The following is a 15,150-nucleotide window of genomic DNA, read 5'->3' as shown; positions in this document are numbered from 1 at the left end:
ACCACCTGGCTTCTTATCTCTAATTGCTCTTTGCCAGTCCTAGAAAGGCCATACTTTACCTTTTCTAAATACTCTGAATTTTTGCATTCTATTCTATTTGACAGCCCCTTATTTTCAAGGCCCTATGCTGGAGGCAATAAAGACTGGAGAGGTTCTCTGCCCACCATGGGCTTAATGTTTGATGAGGATAATGGGACTTACACACAAATAAATATATAATATAATAAAATTATAATGTAAGGTATGTCAGTAGACATTCAATAAGGAGCTAGATTACAGTAGTATAGTACTTCTTAGAATTTTCTATCAGATGAGGGGGAAAATGTACTCTCAGTAGTCTGGAAACATGACCCAAACTGGCTGCCTCAATGGAAGTAACAAGATACAAGTTAATTCATATAAATTCTGCTATACTGGCATTTTAAAAAAATGAAAAACAGGATAAAACTACTTCACTTCCTTCTCTTTAGTTTTCTAATAAATGTTGTGGCACCAGAAGATACACTGAAAGTATTCATGGCTTTCTGAACTCCTGGCACACTGCTGTGTGCCATAGGCGTGTCAGTATTTGGTATCTGTAAATCAGCAAATGTGTTGCCCTGGTTGGATTATTTAGGGTGGGGCTTTCAGATTAATCTAGAAAGAGGCAGGTCTTAAAGCTGCTTTAAAAGAACTAAAGGAAGCTCCAGGTACCATCCTCAAGTGTAGCCCACTGCTCTTGTAAGGTATAATCCAGCTTCACAGTGGAACTGTGAGTACTGATTCATTTGAAGGTAATTGAAGGTCACAGCAGAGACAAAGGGCTGTTTCCAACATGAAGAATGACTCTGTGGATGCTGGGAGAACAGAAGTTTAGATTGTTTTGTTTGGCTGGAACATTGAAGGTACAAGGGCCAGTTTGAGAAAAAAGATGGCCTAAAAAACATAGAGGAAAGATGATATGCTTGACTTGCCTAATAGGTAATAATTTAGTGTGATGCTTTAAAAAGGAGATTAAACTAGTCAAATCATGATTTTATCACAAATGTGTTTGTCATATGATACCAAGAAGGAGCTGATGGAAAAGGGAAGTAAGTTTTAAGAGTTGGAAACAGGCTGATAGGTGACCTGAAAGATAAGGTAACACAAAATGCTCTTGCAGAGTCATTATCTTGGGCAGAGAGATACTTCAGGTAGTCCAGAGAAAAGAGGGCTAGAAGTGAAGCTAGAACACTAAACGCTTTCCATTACCAAATCTGTTAATAAGGGCATAAGTTGTAAATGCCCAGAAAACAATGATTGGACTAAGGAAGAGGTCATGTGTGGGACGGTAGACCAGGAGGTCCAGGAAAGCATGCGAGGCCATAACCAGTGTTGCTGAGAAGCTTAGGAAACCTGCAAGGTCCTCCATGCTGGATAACTCAATATTTTTTAGTTAAATCAAAAAAGTCAAGTGGGATATTTTATAAAATTTTGTTTGGAATTCCAGCATCCAAACTTAAATTGCCACTTAGGAGTTGCCTACATACAGATACATAAGTAGTACTTTTTAAAAGAAAACGTGTATTGAGCTAAAACAAGGTGGCTAAAGATAGGTTTATCTTTCCTGAAGGAAAGAGTATGAGGAAGAGAAATCTCAAAGGAATGCTTATTGAGGCAGGAAGAAAATCCAGAGAAACTGCAGTGTGCCACTGTTTCCTTCGCCTCCCGTTCCCCCTCCTCGCCGCCCCCCAAGTTTTTCCCCCAGGGTAGGAAGATGGGTGATTTATTTCATCCTTTCAACTGTCTATTTTTAACTTGGGTTGTAGCAATAGTGAAGTCTTTGTGGTTTTTCGTTTTTAATTTTTATGGAATTTGTAGCTTTATAGAAACTATGGATAAAATCTGGCCAAGTGTTGGTTCCTGTTTGTTGTTTTTAGGCTGGAATCTTCTGGAACTGCTTGCCAGACACATATCATTTATGGGATTACAAACTGTTTGGTCTTCATTAGAGGCCAGTACCACTATTTATTTTCACTGAACCTCTCCTGAAGATAGTAATTTAATACACAGATTAAATATGCTATGCTTACAATGAAAATATTTCATATTCTGCATTTGCCATCATAATAAATAGTGGTTTAATAGTTAACATTTGTTGAGAACCAGAATTTCAAGTTTCTGTTCTGTACCAGGCACTGTGCTAAGTCCATTTCATGTAATATTCTTGACAGTTTTGTAAGGGATTAGTATCTTCCTTTTGTACATGAGGAACCTGAGATTTAGAGAAGCTAAGTGCTTGCTCTAAGCCATATTTCAGTAAGTGGTGGATTGGTGTCCATGTCTATCTGAGTCTTGTGCACACTTAGTCCATGACATGAAAGAATGATTGATTCTAAGGAAGGATTTTTTCCCCCTATCTGAGCACATCCCTCACATAACCCTGAATGCATATCTGGTGTGGAAATGAATGAGGCTGTCTAAAGCTAGGCTAATTTGTTTTACCATGCCAAAACAATCATGTTGTTCCATCCTAGAATACAACAAGTTAATTTAGTGGCCTAGTGTAGTCTGTGCCTTTTGCATTTCCAGGGGGATGAAGAATAGCATCAGTGCCGCATTGCCCTCTGGTGATTCTGTGTCCATTCACCTCCCATGGACACGGCAGTGTTTCTCTAGGGCTTCAAGGAAAGAGAATTCCTTGATTCCATTATTACAAGTCACTCAGTTAATTTCACTTCACTTCAACATATATTTATTGAGTGATTACTAGTACCAAGCTTTGTCTTGGACCTTCTTTAAGAAGACTTTCTTTAATAATATTGGATAACCATGATTTTCTAGCCATTTATGTAAAATAGAAAATAGCAAAGTAGGCATTTTCAAACTTTGCTCAAATAAGAGCCATAGGAATGATTCTTACTGACAAGAAGTTCTCATTGTGTTTCTTTCTTATACTCTGCCACAAACCCAGTGTTCTTTTCCTCTGACTTTTCTCCATCTAACAATCTGACATTTGTAGCTCTCTGAGAGAATATTAAAAGCATAACTGCAGGTATTAAAAGCCAAGGCTTATTTGGTAATTCCTTGACGTATTCTCCTATATAATGTATGGTTTGTTTATTATTAAGGCTTGGAGTGATATTCATGTTCCCAGTACCATAAGCTTTTCAGTAATTTATCTATGGTGGATTCTTATGTTATGAATGCATTGGTAGTTGGTGTACACTTTTCTCTTTCTGGTCCCTCTGTTCTCTTTTCTGTCTGCTTTCTTTTGGGCGCTAATGGTGAAGAGAGGTGAAGAATATATACCTACCTTTAAGAAGCTTAACACCTAGAACATTATTCAGTTATCTTGGTGGCACTAGAAAGTACAAGAAAGAATGTGCATTTCCTTTGACTTTTAGGCCATCTAATATATGTTTGTTGGTAGCTTATTCCAGGCTAATAAGCATACCTAGCTCACTCTCATATAGTTCAGTACAGAGAGTCTTACTATCTTAGATTTTATACAGCAGGTAAGGGATTAATTAGATGTTGTCTAAAGGTCACATGCTCCCTGGTTTTAATGCTTGTTACTCTTTGGGAAGTAGCTATGGTATGTAGTAGAAAGAACATCCAATTTGGGAAGCAGTCCAGGTTGGGGTCGAGCTCTTAGACTCTGGACAAATTATTACCTAACTTTTCAGAGCTTCAGCCCTCATAGCTTTGTGTGAGAATTAAGAAAAATACGTAAGAACTTTGCAAGAGTAAAACATCTTACCGACACTATTGCTATCGTTATTGTGAATGTATATTAAAGCTTCTTGTTTGGAAAGTGGATAACTCATGTTTTACATCTGGAAGGCTTAAGTATTTATCCACCTTGCAGAAATTAATGGTTTCAACAGTTGAGCTCTAGTTGTATACAAGATATGGTAGTGGATACTTGGGTAGTATTCATTGATGATGAAGTTTTCTACCTTTAAAACACTTTTTAAAATAAGATGGATAACCTAGGTTTATGAATAACTTGATAAAAGGTAAAAATAGAGAAAGCACAGCAAGAGCGTCACACCATGTGGTAGGAGGTATAAAGGAGGCGATAATGCCACATTGAAAGGGATCGGGAAGAGCTTTTTGGAGGAAATGGGGACTTGAGAGAGAGAGATCTTGAAAGAGAACTTGGGAGAAGAGTCTATCCTAAGGAGGTGGAATAACAATATAAAAATAGGTACAAGAGACTGGATGGTCTTTTGCTGGTGGTAACCAATACTCAGCTTGATATGAGTCATGATAGAGGTGTTTGGATATGTAGGTAGAAGCTGCCTTTTGAAAGCTTTTGGACATTTTTTTAATGTGGCCTTGCCTGGTGTGTTGTCACGTCTTTCAAGTCCTTGTCTTCATTGCATCCTCTGAGGAGCCTTCCCCCATGCACTCCAGCTGGACTGATTGTGCCTTCTTATTTGTTACCTCTGTGCACAGAGCCGTCTGGCAGTGTGGTTAAGTGGGGACTCTGGAGCCAGGCTCCCTGGGTCGAAATTCTTGCTGTTATTTACTAGCTTGAGCAACCTTGGGGATGTCACTTAACCTCTGTGTGCCTCAGTTCCTTCATCTGTAAAATGGGAGTGATGATATCTACTTCATGAGGCTGTTGTGAGGATTAATGGTTTTAGTTTACATTAAGTTCTTGGATAAGTATCAGGCACATAGTAAGTACTATCTACGGTGATGTTGTTATTATTAGCCTCTGTCGGAGACTTTATCCATTGTCCTCTGATATGATTTATTTACATACCTCATGTCCCTATGGGACTGTGCCCTTTTGAGGGAAGGATGTATTCTGTTCTTACCTTTGTATTCCCATGGCTTCATCCTGTGTGCCTTCTGCGCTGTAGTGTGAAGGTAATAATTCTATGACACATATGTCTGCTCCTCTGAGTCTTGCTTAAATCTAATCCCAGAGCAACTAGATTTCAAGAAAAACTGCCTTAGACCAATGGACTGTCTGGTTGTACTTGTTCTGAGATAAATACAGCTAACATTGTAAAAGTAATTCCATTGACACTTCTAAAGTAACAGGTAACTCTAGCTCTTCAGTCTGTGTGTCAGAAGAGTTGTAATTAAATATTTACTAAGTGTTTTTTATTTCTCTAATGAGGTTGAAGTGTTTCTAATGAAATGAAGTTTTAGTGCTTCATTAGCATCATCTAATTGTGGGTGCTACGGGTTAACTCTTTGATATAAAAACATTGCTGACTAATTAAAGCCTACTGTAATTCTTCCAAGTTATAAGGTGAATACGTGTGAAGACACCCTATGCTTAATGCATTAGGTAAATAGAAAGGATATGATATGAGTGATACTTGCAGCATCTTTACTATGTACAACTTTGACCCCTAGTAAATGTTACTCCTCCACCTTCACCTCGAATATAGCCAGGGTGGCTCCGACTGGGATTTTTTTCCTTGTTTGTCTTCATGTTCTAATAGTTGAGTAGAAATAGGGAGAAAGAGACAGTCTTGCCTATGCTAGATTCCCTGTTGTCATGCTTTATACATTTGATCTTTCTTTTTGTATTTAAGAGAAATGTAGATTCTGTCATTACACAATTTGATACTTTAAAATTCAACAATAAACTCTAAGAACTGAATTAGGTTTTAAATTCAAGGTCTATATAACTGGATGTGAATCAATTTTATTTACAAGGATTTAGTACCAGTACTTCTGTTTTGTGCATCTGACCATTGTTTAGAAATCTTAGACAATTAGGGAAGAATGTGTTCCATGGAGTTATGTCAGTGAAAGGTGTTGTTCTTTCTAGTTCAGAATTGCACTCAGTGGGAGATGGAGCCAAAATTAAAAGTGTGAACTGGATTCCTCATTTTTCAGATTGATCCATATGACTGACAGAAAATATCCTAAGTTCTTTACTTTGGTCATATTTTTGACTTCATCATTACTTTGGTTTTTGGAAAATGAGAACAAACAAAAGGAAAATCAAGAACTCAGACGCTTGAAGTTGAAAATAAGTCATTTTTTGAACTTCCCCTTTATTTTTGGGATTATCTGAACTAGTTGAGAACCATATTTTCTTGTATAGTCCTGTCTCATTATGCTTCATTATGTCTCATTATGCTTCATGAACATCATTCATGAATTCTTGATTCTGTCCAGCATTGAAATAGACATCCATCTCTTACACAGAAATACTGAATGATCAGGTAGTCTCTGTCACGGTGTGATTGCAGTGCACCAAGAGAGAATTTGAAACTTCAATCAACAGACTGTTTTACTGAGCACTTTCCAAGGTTGTCTGAGGCCTAACAGCTGCCACCTTCATTCCTGAAATTTTCCCTTTTCCTTTCTTTTCTGAGACTTTCAACAGGGAAACAACCAACATGTTTTAAGTGCTTAGCTGTATGTCAGACACTGTTCTAAATGCTTCATCTATATTAACTCATTTACTCCTCACAATAACCCTGAGAGATGGGTTCTGTCCCACTTAACAGGTGAGGTACAGAGAGGTTATGAAGGCTGCCCATGATCATGCCACTGATTGGTAGAAGCAGGAAGCTAACCCATTTCACCTGCCACTAGAGCTCATACTCTGGATCCCTTGGCTATATGGACAGTGGGCTCCTGTGTTCTTGTTCAGGGATGGGAATTTTTACATTGTACTCACTGAGATCTCTGTGAAAGGACGAAGCAGCTTACCTTTCACAGTCAAGGAGCAAGGCCATGGGAAGCAAAGAATGGTCTAGGAAGAAATGTTTGGTTGTGGGGTTTTATGTCAGGAGTTCCCTAGGACAGCAGTCCCCAACCTTTTTGGCACCAGGGACCGGTTTCATGGAAGACAATTTTTCCACAGATGGGGGTAAGGGGGATGGTTTCAGGATGATTCAAGCACATTACATTTATTGTGTACTTTTAATTTCTATTATTATTACATTGTAATATATAATGAAATAATTATATACCTCACCATAATGCAGAATCAGTGGGAGCCCTGAGCTTGTTTTCACTTGCCACTCACTGATAGGGCTTTGATATGGGTCTGCAAGCAAATGATTTATTATGGTCTCTGTGCAGTCGAACTTCTCGGCTAATGATAATCTGTATTTGCAGCCTCTCCCCAGCCAGATCATCAGGCATTAGGTTCTCATAAGGAGTGTGCAACCTAGATCCCTCGCGTGCACAGTTCACAGTAGGGTTCGAGCTCCTATGAGAATCGAATGCCGCCACTGATCTGACAGGAGGCGGAGCTCAGGCGGTAATGGGGGTGATGGGGAGCTGCTGTAAATACAGAAGCTTCGCTTGCTCGCCCGCCACTCACCTCCTGCTGTGCAGCCCGGTTCCTAACAGGCCACGGACCACACTACCAGTCCTGGCCTGGGGGCTGGGGACCCTTGCCCTAGGACAAAGCTTCCAGGTATCTCCTTGAGTTTGAGGGGGAACTCAGAGGAACTTGTGGTGATGAGGGGAGAGAAAGAAGGCTATCTGTTACAAGATTCCTAAGCACCCTGATCCACCCATATTACCTACTACCCCCACTCTGCTATAGGAATTCCATCTGTGACTTCAAATCCAGTTTAGCATAAGGCCTATATGTTGTACATAGAAAAATAAACGTTAAATGGAATGCTTTTCCCATTTCTCACGGAGAGTACCTGCGCACAGCTTGGCTTAAAAATTATCCTAGGAGTCTGATTTTTTTTTTTTTTTTTTTGTCTTCTCATAACATTTGATATAGGTGTTATGATTTCTTTACCCTTAGCCAGAGCTATGCAATGTCAGATAAATGCATACTTTTGCATGCATGGGTCCCTTCTGTTTGGAAGGCCAGTCAACTTTCCCACCCTTTGAGCTGGGCTTGAATGATAACAACTGATGCCATTTATTAAGTTGCCTAGTCTGTACCAGGCACAGACCTCATTTAGTTTTTATAACAGCCTGTGAGATGAGTATTCCTTCTCTGTTCCATAGGTAAGAAAAACAGGTCTTGTGAAGGATGAATGATTTGTCTAGGGCGTCACAGCCAATTGGTGAAGTCTAGTTCTGATGAAGCCTTTGTTTTTCTCATTGACTAACAATCCACTAAGGAGGCTCTTTTCATCTTTCTTCCTGAGATCCCAAAGCAGAACCATTCTTAAGCTGATAGACCTTTCTGCTCTAAATCCAAAGTACCTCTTAAGTAGAATGTGCAGCTGGCACCAAAGTTCTACCCCTCTTTTGGGAAGAGGTGTTAGTCTGTGAGTAGTAATACCCTCTTTCCAGAGCACAATTTATTTTTTCAAACAAGATTTAAAAAAATCTCAGTCTTTGTGTGTGTGTGTGTGTTAAAAGCCTCTCTGAGGCTCAAGACCTGTGGTCTTCAGAATTCCTGTTGGTGAGGGTGTTCGTGAGTTCTTGATTCACATGGTGCAGTAAGTGACCTTCTTGTTTGGAGACCTATTCACTCATGGGTGCTTACTGTGATTGGTACATGTGCTTGCAGTTTCATGAGTGGTGGGTTACCACGTTAAGTCCTGGTGTCACGTCTAGGCATTGGGCCATAATTGTTCTCTTAAAGAAAAATGATTCTGATGCTGGTTAAAATCGTAAGGAGGACTTTACTCAGGTCGGATGCTGTAGATGTCGAGAGTGTCACAATAGGGGAGAGAGTTCAGGCTCCACGCTGAATGCAACAAGAACAAATGGGGATTTATAGCCAAGGAGCATGTTGGGTGGCGGGGCTAGGGGGGGCCGTCAGTGGATGGAAAGTTACTAAGAGGAGAGGATGTAAAGGTTTGGAGGATTCTTGATGAAGGCAGGTCAAGGGCTTAAGCATCAAAGGTGGGGGATGGGGAATTTGATCAGATATCAGTTTAGATATTCTCTAAACTGACTTGGCAGGATTTTTGCTAAAACTGGTCTATGTAGGCCCAGTGAGGACAGAGAGCCAAAGTAGAGGCATAGTCAAGAAGAGGGCTCAGAGGAGCCTGACTGAAGATTGGTCAAGGAGAGAGTCTTTGTCAAGTCCTATTGCTTGAATTAAATGTTAAGCATTTAAGGTATCAGAATTGAACGATGGGAGATAACATTAAATAAAGTGTAGAGAGACTTCAATAAAAATGTGTTTCCTACGGGCATAGACTTCTGTGAAGGGTTAGCATGGAAGATCACAGTAGCTCGGAGAGGTGGGACCTCTAAAGCTTCCCTGATGCTGCACTGTCAGATTGATTTAATTTTATTTAACAAACATAAATAGTGCTTATTAAGTGCCAGGTTCTGTTCTAAACGCTTTGCAAATGTTACTTTACTTAGTCCTCAAAACAGCTCTATAAAGTGGTTATACTACTGTTATTCACTCTTTACAGATGAGGAAATAGAGGCCCAGAGGAGTTAAAAAAATTTGCCCAAGGTCACATAATGAGTAAATGGCAGGACTTGGATTTCAACCCAGGCCGCCTTGGCTCCAGAGTCTGCATTCTTAGTCACTGTTAGGTTGCATCCTAGGCTTTTGCCTCCCAGGAATTTACTTCTCATTATTCTGGGCTTTTCTTTATTCTCTCCATGATTAAGGAAGAATTCTTCTTCTGGATTTAGTCACTCTCTGGAATTTGTTCAGACTGAAGTCAGGACTGAGGAGTATATTTAGCTTGAGGTCTCCTATAAATCAAAAGGTTATTCGTAAACAACTTTTCTGGTGGCCTTTCACCTTAGAATGAGAATGTGTTTATTGGTAAAAACACATTCCCTATCTGCTCCACATTCCCTGTCTGTATAGAATAACATCGGTGACCCTTTCTCATCAAAGGTTCGCTACTTTTCTTTTTTTTTCCCACCAGTAACCTTGGTAGCATTCCTTCTTCTTCTTCTTCTTTTTTTTTTTTTTAAATAAATGCTCCATTTATAGGGAATGAATGGTAATTCTTTGATAAAGGCTTTGGGAAATTGGCTTCCAGATAATACACAACTGGCACCAAAACTTTCTTAAAGGGGCAAATCTCCTTTGGAAGCAGAGCAGATCTAATCCCTAAAATATTTCTTTAGTAGTCCCTTTAAATTCTGCTTAAATTTATCAAGCTGGTATTTTAAAAGGTTCTGGTTAATATAGCATTAGCAGCAAAGTTATGTAAATACACGTGGAAACTCTTGAGTATTCCATGGTATTGTACCTTCAACTTACGATTTTTTTTTAAACTTTTAATTACAGATCTGTCTATGGCAGTACAGAAATTTTCCCAGTCACTGCAAGATTTCCAGTTTGAATGTATTGGTGATGCTGAAACAGATGATGAAATTAGTATTGGTGAGTTGTGATATTTTTCAATATTCTAAGTAATAATTTTAAAAGTCTTACTTCAGATAATGACTTGATTGAAATCAAACAGATGCACACACCCAAATACTAAATATGTCAAATATTCTGACTTTGATAAAAGCATAAGGGCGATTTTTTTGGTTTCTGTGGAGGAGAGTATTATGAATTGTTTTAAAATTGAGCTCTGTGGTTTTTTCCATAAGGAAATTGCTTAATCATTCTATAATTCAGCTCAGCCCTTTGAGAAGATGTGGATAACACTGTTTTTCTTTGCCTCAAAGTGAATCATTCATTCAAACAAATACATATTGGTCATCTGCCATTAAATGTACAAGGTACTGGTTTAAGAATTATCTTACTTTTTTTTAAAACTTAATACTGATTTCTCTTTTAACTTCAGTATTTGTTTATAAAGAAAAAAAAATCAGTCAGGACGTATTAACCAGTATTAGTGTAGGACACAGAACATTACTGGGGCTCAGGAGACTTGAGCCCTCATCTGATTTTCCCACAGATATTTAGCAATCTGACCCTGGTGAAGGTATACCCCTTCCTGAATCGGATGGTTTCATTTCCCATAAGTGAAGAGGTTGGGTTATGTGGTCTCAAGTTTTATCTGTATCTGAGTTTTTACTGTTTGAAGATCAGATTCATGTAGCATTCTTTTCCTCACATTTAAACAATCCCTACTTGCCAGTTTGTAGACATGGGGTCCGTTTGTAGGCTGGATTAGAGTCACGCAATCAGAAGACTGTATAAAATATGTGCGTACGTTTTAGAGAATAATATACTAAGTGTACTTACCTTCCAGGTAAAAATAGAATATTACAAGCATTTAGAATAGTGACTCCCAAACTTTAATGTGTATATGATACACCTGGAGATCTCATTAAGTGCAGACTATGATTCAGAAGGTCTCAGATGGAGTGTGTGATTCTGTGTTTCTAACACACTTGAAGGTGATGTCAGTGTCACTAGTCCACGGACCTCTCTTTGAGTAGCAGGGCTTTGGAATCCCTGACATGCTTCTCCACAGTCATACTCCTCTCCTTCCTCTGCCTTTTCCTTTTCTTATATAGTTTTGTCAGTTATATATGTATTTCTAAAAAATACATTTTTATTGACCTAAAGTATCAGGTCCAAACCTAGCTGTGAAAGGAAAGAGCTCTCAGGAGAAGATAAGCCGAATGAGTTTCCGATTCATTGTGAGGCTTTAGCTTGTTACATTCACAAAAGTTCCGTCCGGAGAAATCACGTGCACAGTCCTCAAACAAGCTGTTTCTTGTGTGGGGTTCGTGTTGTGCAGTTGTCACATGGCCCAGCTGGCCTCTTTCAGAGGAGCTGCGCCGGGTGTTTGCTTGATTTGTCTGCTCCTTTAGGAGTGTTAGGTGTGCTGAGGGGGTGTGGAGGTGGCTGGTCTTGGGATCGTGAGGGGCCCTGTACACCCTCAGGTCTGTGGGGAGAGGCGGCTGAGCCTGACTTGGCTGAGGTGTAGGTAGGGAGCCTCTAGGAAGGAGGGAGAGGGCTGCCACATGGGCCTCAGGCGGCGTGACTTCCTCCTCTTTACAGGACACATGCGGAAGGCCGGCATCAGTGATCACATGACACTGACAGCTGGAACAGTTGTCATCCTGTGTGCCGTTTCAAGACGTTTGTGTCATAAATGTCTAGCCCCCAACATTGGCTTTGGAATACACCTCACCAGACAAAAGCCTCGGTTATATTACTAAAATACTAATATAGTAGCATTATTATTTAGAAGAAAGAAAGAACACCCATATACTTCACGTAACAGCCATTATTTTCACTTAGTAATGAGACTGTAAAATCCAAGAAGGCAGAGGCCAGATCTTTTTTTTTTTTTTTCTTTCAATCATTTCACTTTAGCCCCTGATCCAGGGTCTGACTCGTGGTAAACCTTCGGTTAAATTGTTGTATAAATGATATAATTTTCCTTATAAACTTAACTTTTTCACTTATGTGTATCTTTTTCTAATATAATTAATATAGTTATACTACATATAACTACATATTGTATATAATTTGTTACTTCTCCTTTATAAAGAGGATTCTAGCAAATACTTCTGGGTTTTTATAGATATTGTAAGTTTTAATGATCTTATGATTTTAAAATATTCCATAGGTTCATGTACATGAATGTATGAAATCATCTCTTTGGTACATTCAGACTGCTTCTAGTTGGTCTTTTACTTTTTAACAGTGCAATAAATATATTTCTGCATATTTCACAATTTCCTTTAAGCTTCTTACTTAAAATATCTTCTTGAAGCCACATGGAGTAATGGCAGAGGTGGGCGTTTTTAACCACTGTGCTCTTTGACCTTGCAGGCAGATGGATGGTAGGCGATTTCCCCCCGTTGTGGTGAACTTGATATCTCAACTTTGCTCTGTTTCTCTCTTTCCACTTTGTCTAGATGGATGTTATTGTTGTGGCTCTTGCAGATTAGATTGGAAAGGTGTGAATTGATCAGTATGTGAAAGCTTATGATAGGCGCTGAATATTAAGTTCTAATGCTTTCAGGGCTTTGAGGAATTAAATCCAGGGTTGGGGAGTGGAAGGTGAATACTATATAGGGTTAGATGTTATGGCTCCCTACTTTTAAATCAGGAGACTTATTTAACTCCTACTGGGAATTTGATTTAAACACCAATGCTTTGTTAGGAAAACCTAACTTAGAGGACAGAGATTTATAAACGAAAATTATTTCTGAAACAACTAATGTAAAAATATAGATATATTCCCATATCCTCACCATCCAGCACTTTTAATCCTTTTACTGAGCCCCCAAATGCACTGTCAATAGTTAAAAATAACTATGTATATAATAAAGAAATAGTAGAAGACTTTGAATAATCATTCCAAACATGGAGGAATTGTGAGGCTAACGCAAGCTGTTGTACCAAGGACAGTGATCTAAGAATGTATCCCTGAGAATAATGGGTAAGGCTGGTGTGGATGGAGTGCAAGAACTATCCCTACCTACCTTCATTAGCTTCAGTTCCACGGGGGAAGATACAGAGTTTCAGCTGCCTTTAAACCAATAAGGACCTACTGTATAGCACAGGGAACTCTGCTCAATGTTATGTGGCAGCCTAGATGGGAGTTTGAGGGAGAATGGATACATGTATATGTTCCGCTGAGTTGCTTTGCTGAGCCCCTGAAACTATCACAGCATTGTTAATTGTCTATACTCCAATATAAAATGAAAAGTTAAAAAAAAATAGCTTGTTGAAGCCCCAGTTTCAGCTTCTTCTTTATTCCTCTGATTTAATAAAAGAGGAATGAAGTAGGGACAGCTGTGACGCTTAGCACTGAATAATAGCCATAATACTCTCAGCCAGAGTAGCCTTGAGACTTACCATTGATGTAACCACTGAAGATGATGACTTACAAAAAAAGCTCATCTTTTATTATAAAGGAGCAGTGTCAGTGCAAAATAACTTGTAAAGTCAAGGCATTTGCAAACTTTCTGCATATAAGTTATGGTGGTGGGAGGGGGTGGAAGATGAGTAAGATGTCTGTTTTCAGTCTGCTTACGGTGGAATAGGGCAAAAAACAGATTTTGAGCAAAGTAAGGAAAAGAGGGTTCTGTTACTATATCAGTATGATGACTCAACTTGTGGAAGCTCTTCCGGGACTTTGTTAGGCACGTAGGCCGGTGTCTGTCCTGTAAATCGGCCCCACTCTTCAGCTGTCCCCATCTGCTCCCACCCTTCTGGCCTTGTGCTTGCCGGTTTGTGAGTTTGTTTTTTGGTGCCAGTGAGACAGTGCTGGCTTGGAAGGAAGCAAAATGGGATTAGCTGTCTGGGACCCAGTGGGGAATTCCTGTGGCTCAGGGAGCAGGTCAGTTGTTTCCAGAACTGAAGTCCCAAGCAGGGCAACATCCTGTACTCTCCTTTGAGCACCTCGTTTCCATCTTACAGCAGCAAGAGGCCGTTGCTCCTCCCTCCTCTAAGGATGATTGAGCTGCCTGTGAACTTTTGATTGCTTCCTTTTATCTGCCTACCACAGCGCTGGCCCAGTGGGAGGCCATCCAACTTAACTTCCCACAGCTGTTCTAACTGCCCACTTTTTATACTACTTCGTTTTTCTGGACTGAGTAAAGACATTGAGTTAGGAGTAAGTTAGGAATTGAGTGGCTGGATGCTTGGGGATTAGAAATTGGTGATGGAGGGGAAAGGAATGATTACAAACTGGTATAAGATTCAGGCCTCCTCAAATAATAAATTTATATGGGTAGACTGGAAACAAAATGTACCATTGTTTAACCATAATTATACAAAAGACAATACCTACTGCATTAATCCTGGTATGTGTGTGGGAATTGCTAATGTCATGTGACCGGCCCTGAAACCTTACTAGTAGGAAATAAAAAACTATCTCTACAGAAAATATAACACTATTCTTTTGAAAACTCTTTACAGTGGTTCATTCGAACAAGTAGAAGCTCAAAGATATTACTGTGAATCTGTCTGAGGCTGTGGTTTTTGTTATGCATATTTAGCGCCTGTAATTTGAAATCACTTTTAACCAAGTCTTAAAAAAAGTCTACATTAAAAACAAAATCAGATATTGTTAGTCACACTGAATCGGTGCCAATAAAAATATTAGTCATTAATATGAGGCAAAGCTCATTCATTCTATGTAATCTTGGAAACCATTGGAAAGTCCAGTTGTGGTTTTCCATAAATAGCTTGGCTAGTGATGTTGTGTGATGGCCTATTGTAGTGCTCAGGAAAGTCTTGGACAATGTGAACTTTGCACTCAAGAGATTAAACATTTACCAAGAAGGAGAGTCAGTTTGCTAGTAAATATTCTAGGTGGGGACTTATTCCTTTAGACATACCTAAACAGAAAATTCCTGTGGTAGAGACAGGCTACGTAC

General features: G+C 39.3%; 1 protein-coding gene across 1 annotated transcript in view; it reads left to right on the top strand.

The window, feature by feature from the left end:
* ARHGAP42 (Rho GTPase activating protein 42) overlaps positions 1 to 15,150 on the top strand; it is a 292,266-nt gene that overhangs the window by 60,508 nt on the left and 216,608 nt on the right. Inside the window, exon 2 of the mRNA XM_036860862.1 lies at positions 10,136 to 10,231. Coding sequence (XP_036716757.1) covers positions 10,136 to 10,231 — 96 coding nt within the window. The remainder of the gene's footprint in view (positions 1 to 10,135; positions 10,232 to 15,150) is intronic.

The sequence above is a fragment of the Balaenoptera musculus genome, chromosome 8, assembly GCF_009873245.2.
Source record: "Balaenoptera musculus isolate JJ_BM4_2016_0621 chromosome 8, mBalMus1.pri.v3, whole genome shotgun sequence".
Lineage (NCBI taxonomy): Eukaryota > Metazoa > Chordata > Mammalia > Artiodactyla > Balaenopteridae > Balaenoptera > Balaenoptera musculus.
The sequence above is the reverse complement of the archived record's forward strand: the minus strand, read 5'-3'. Positions and strand labels throughout refer to the sequence as shown.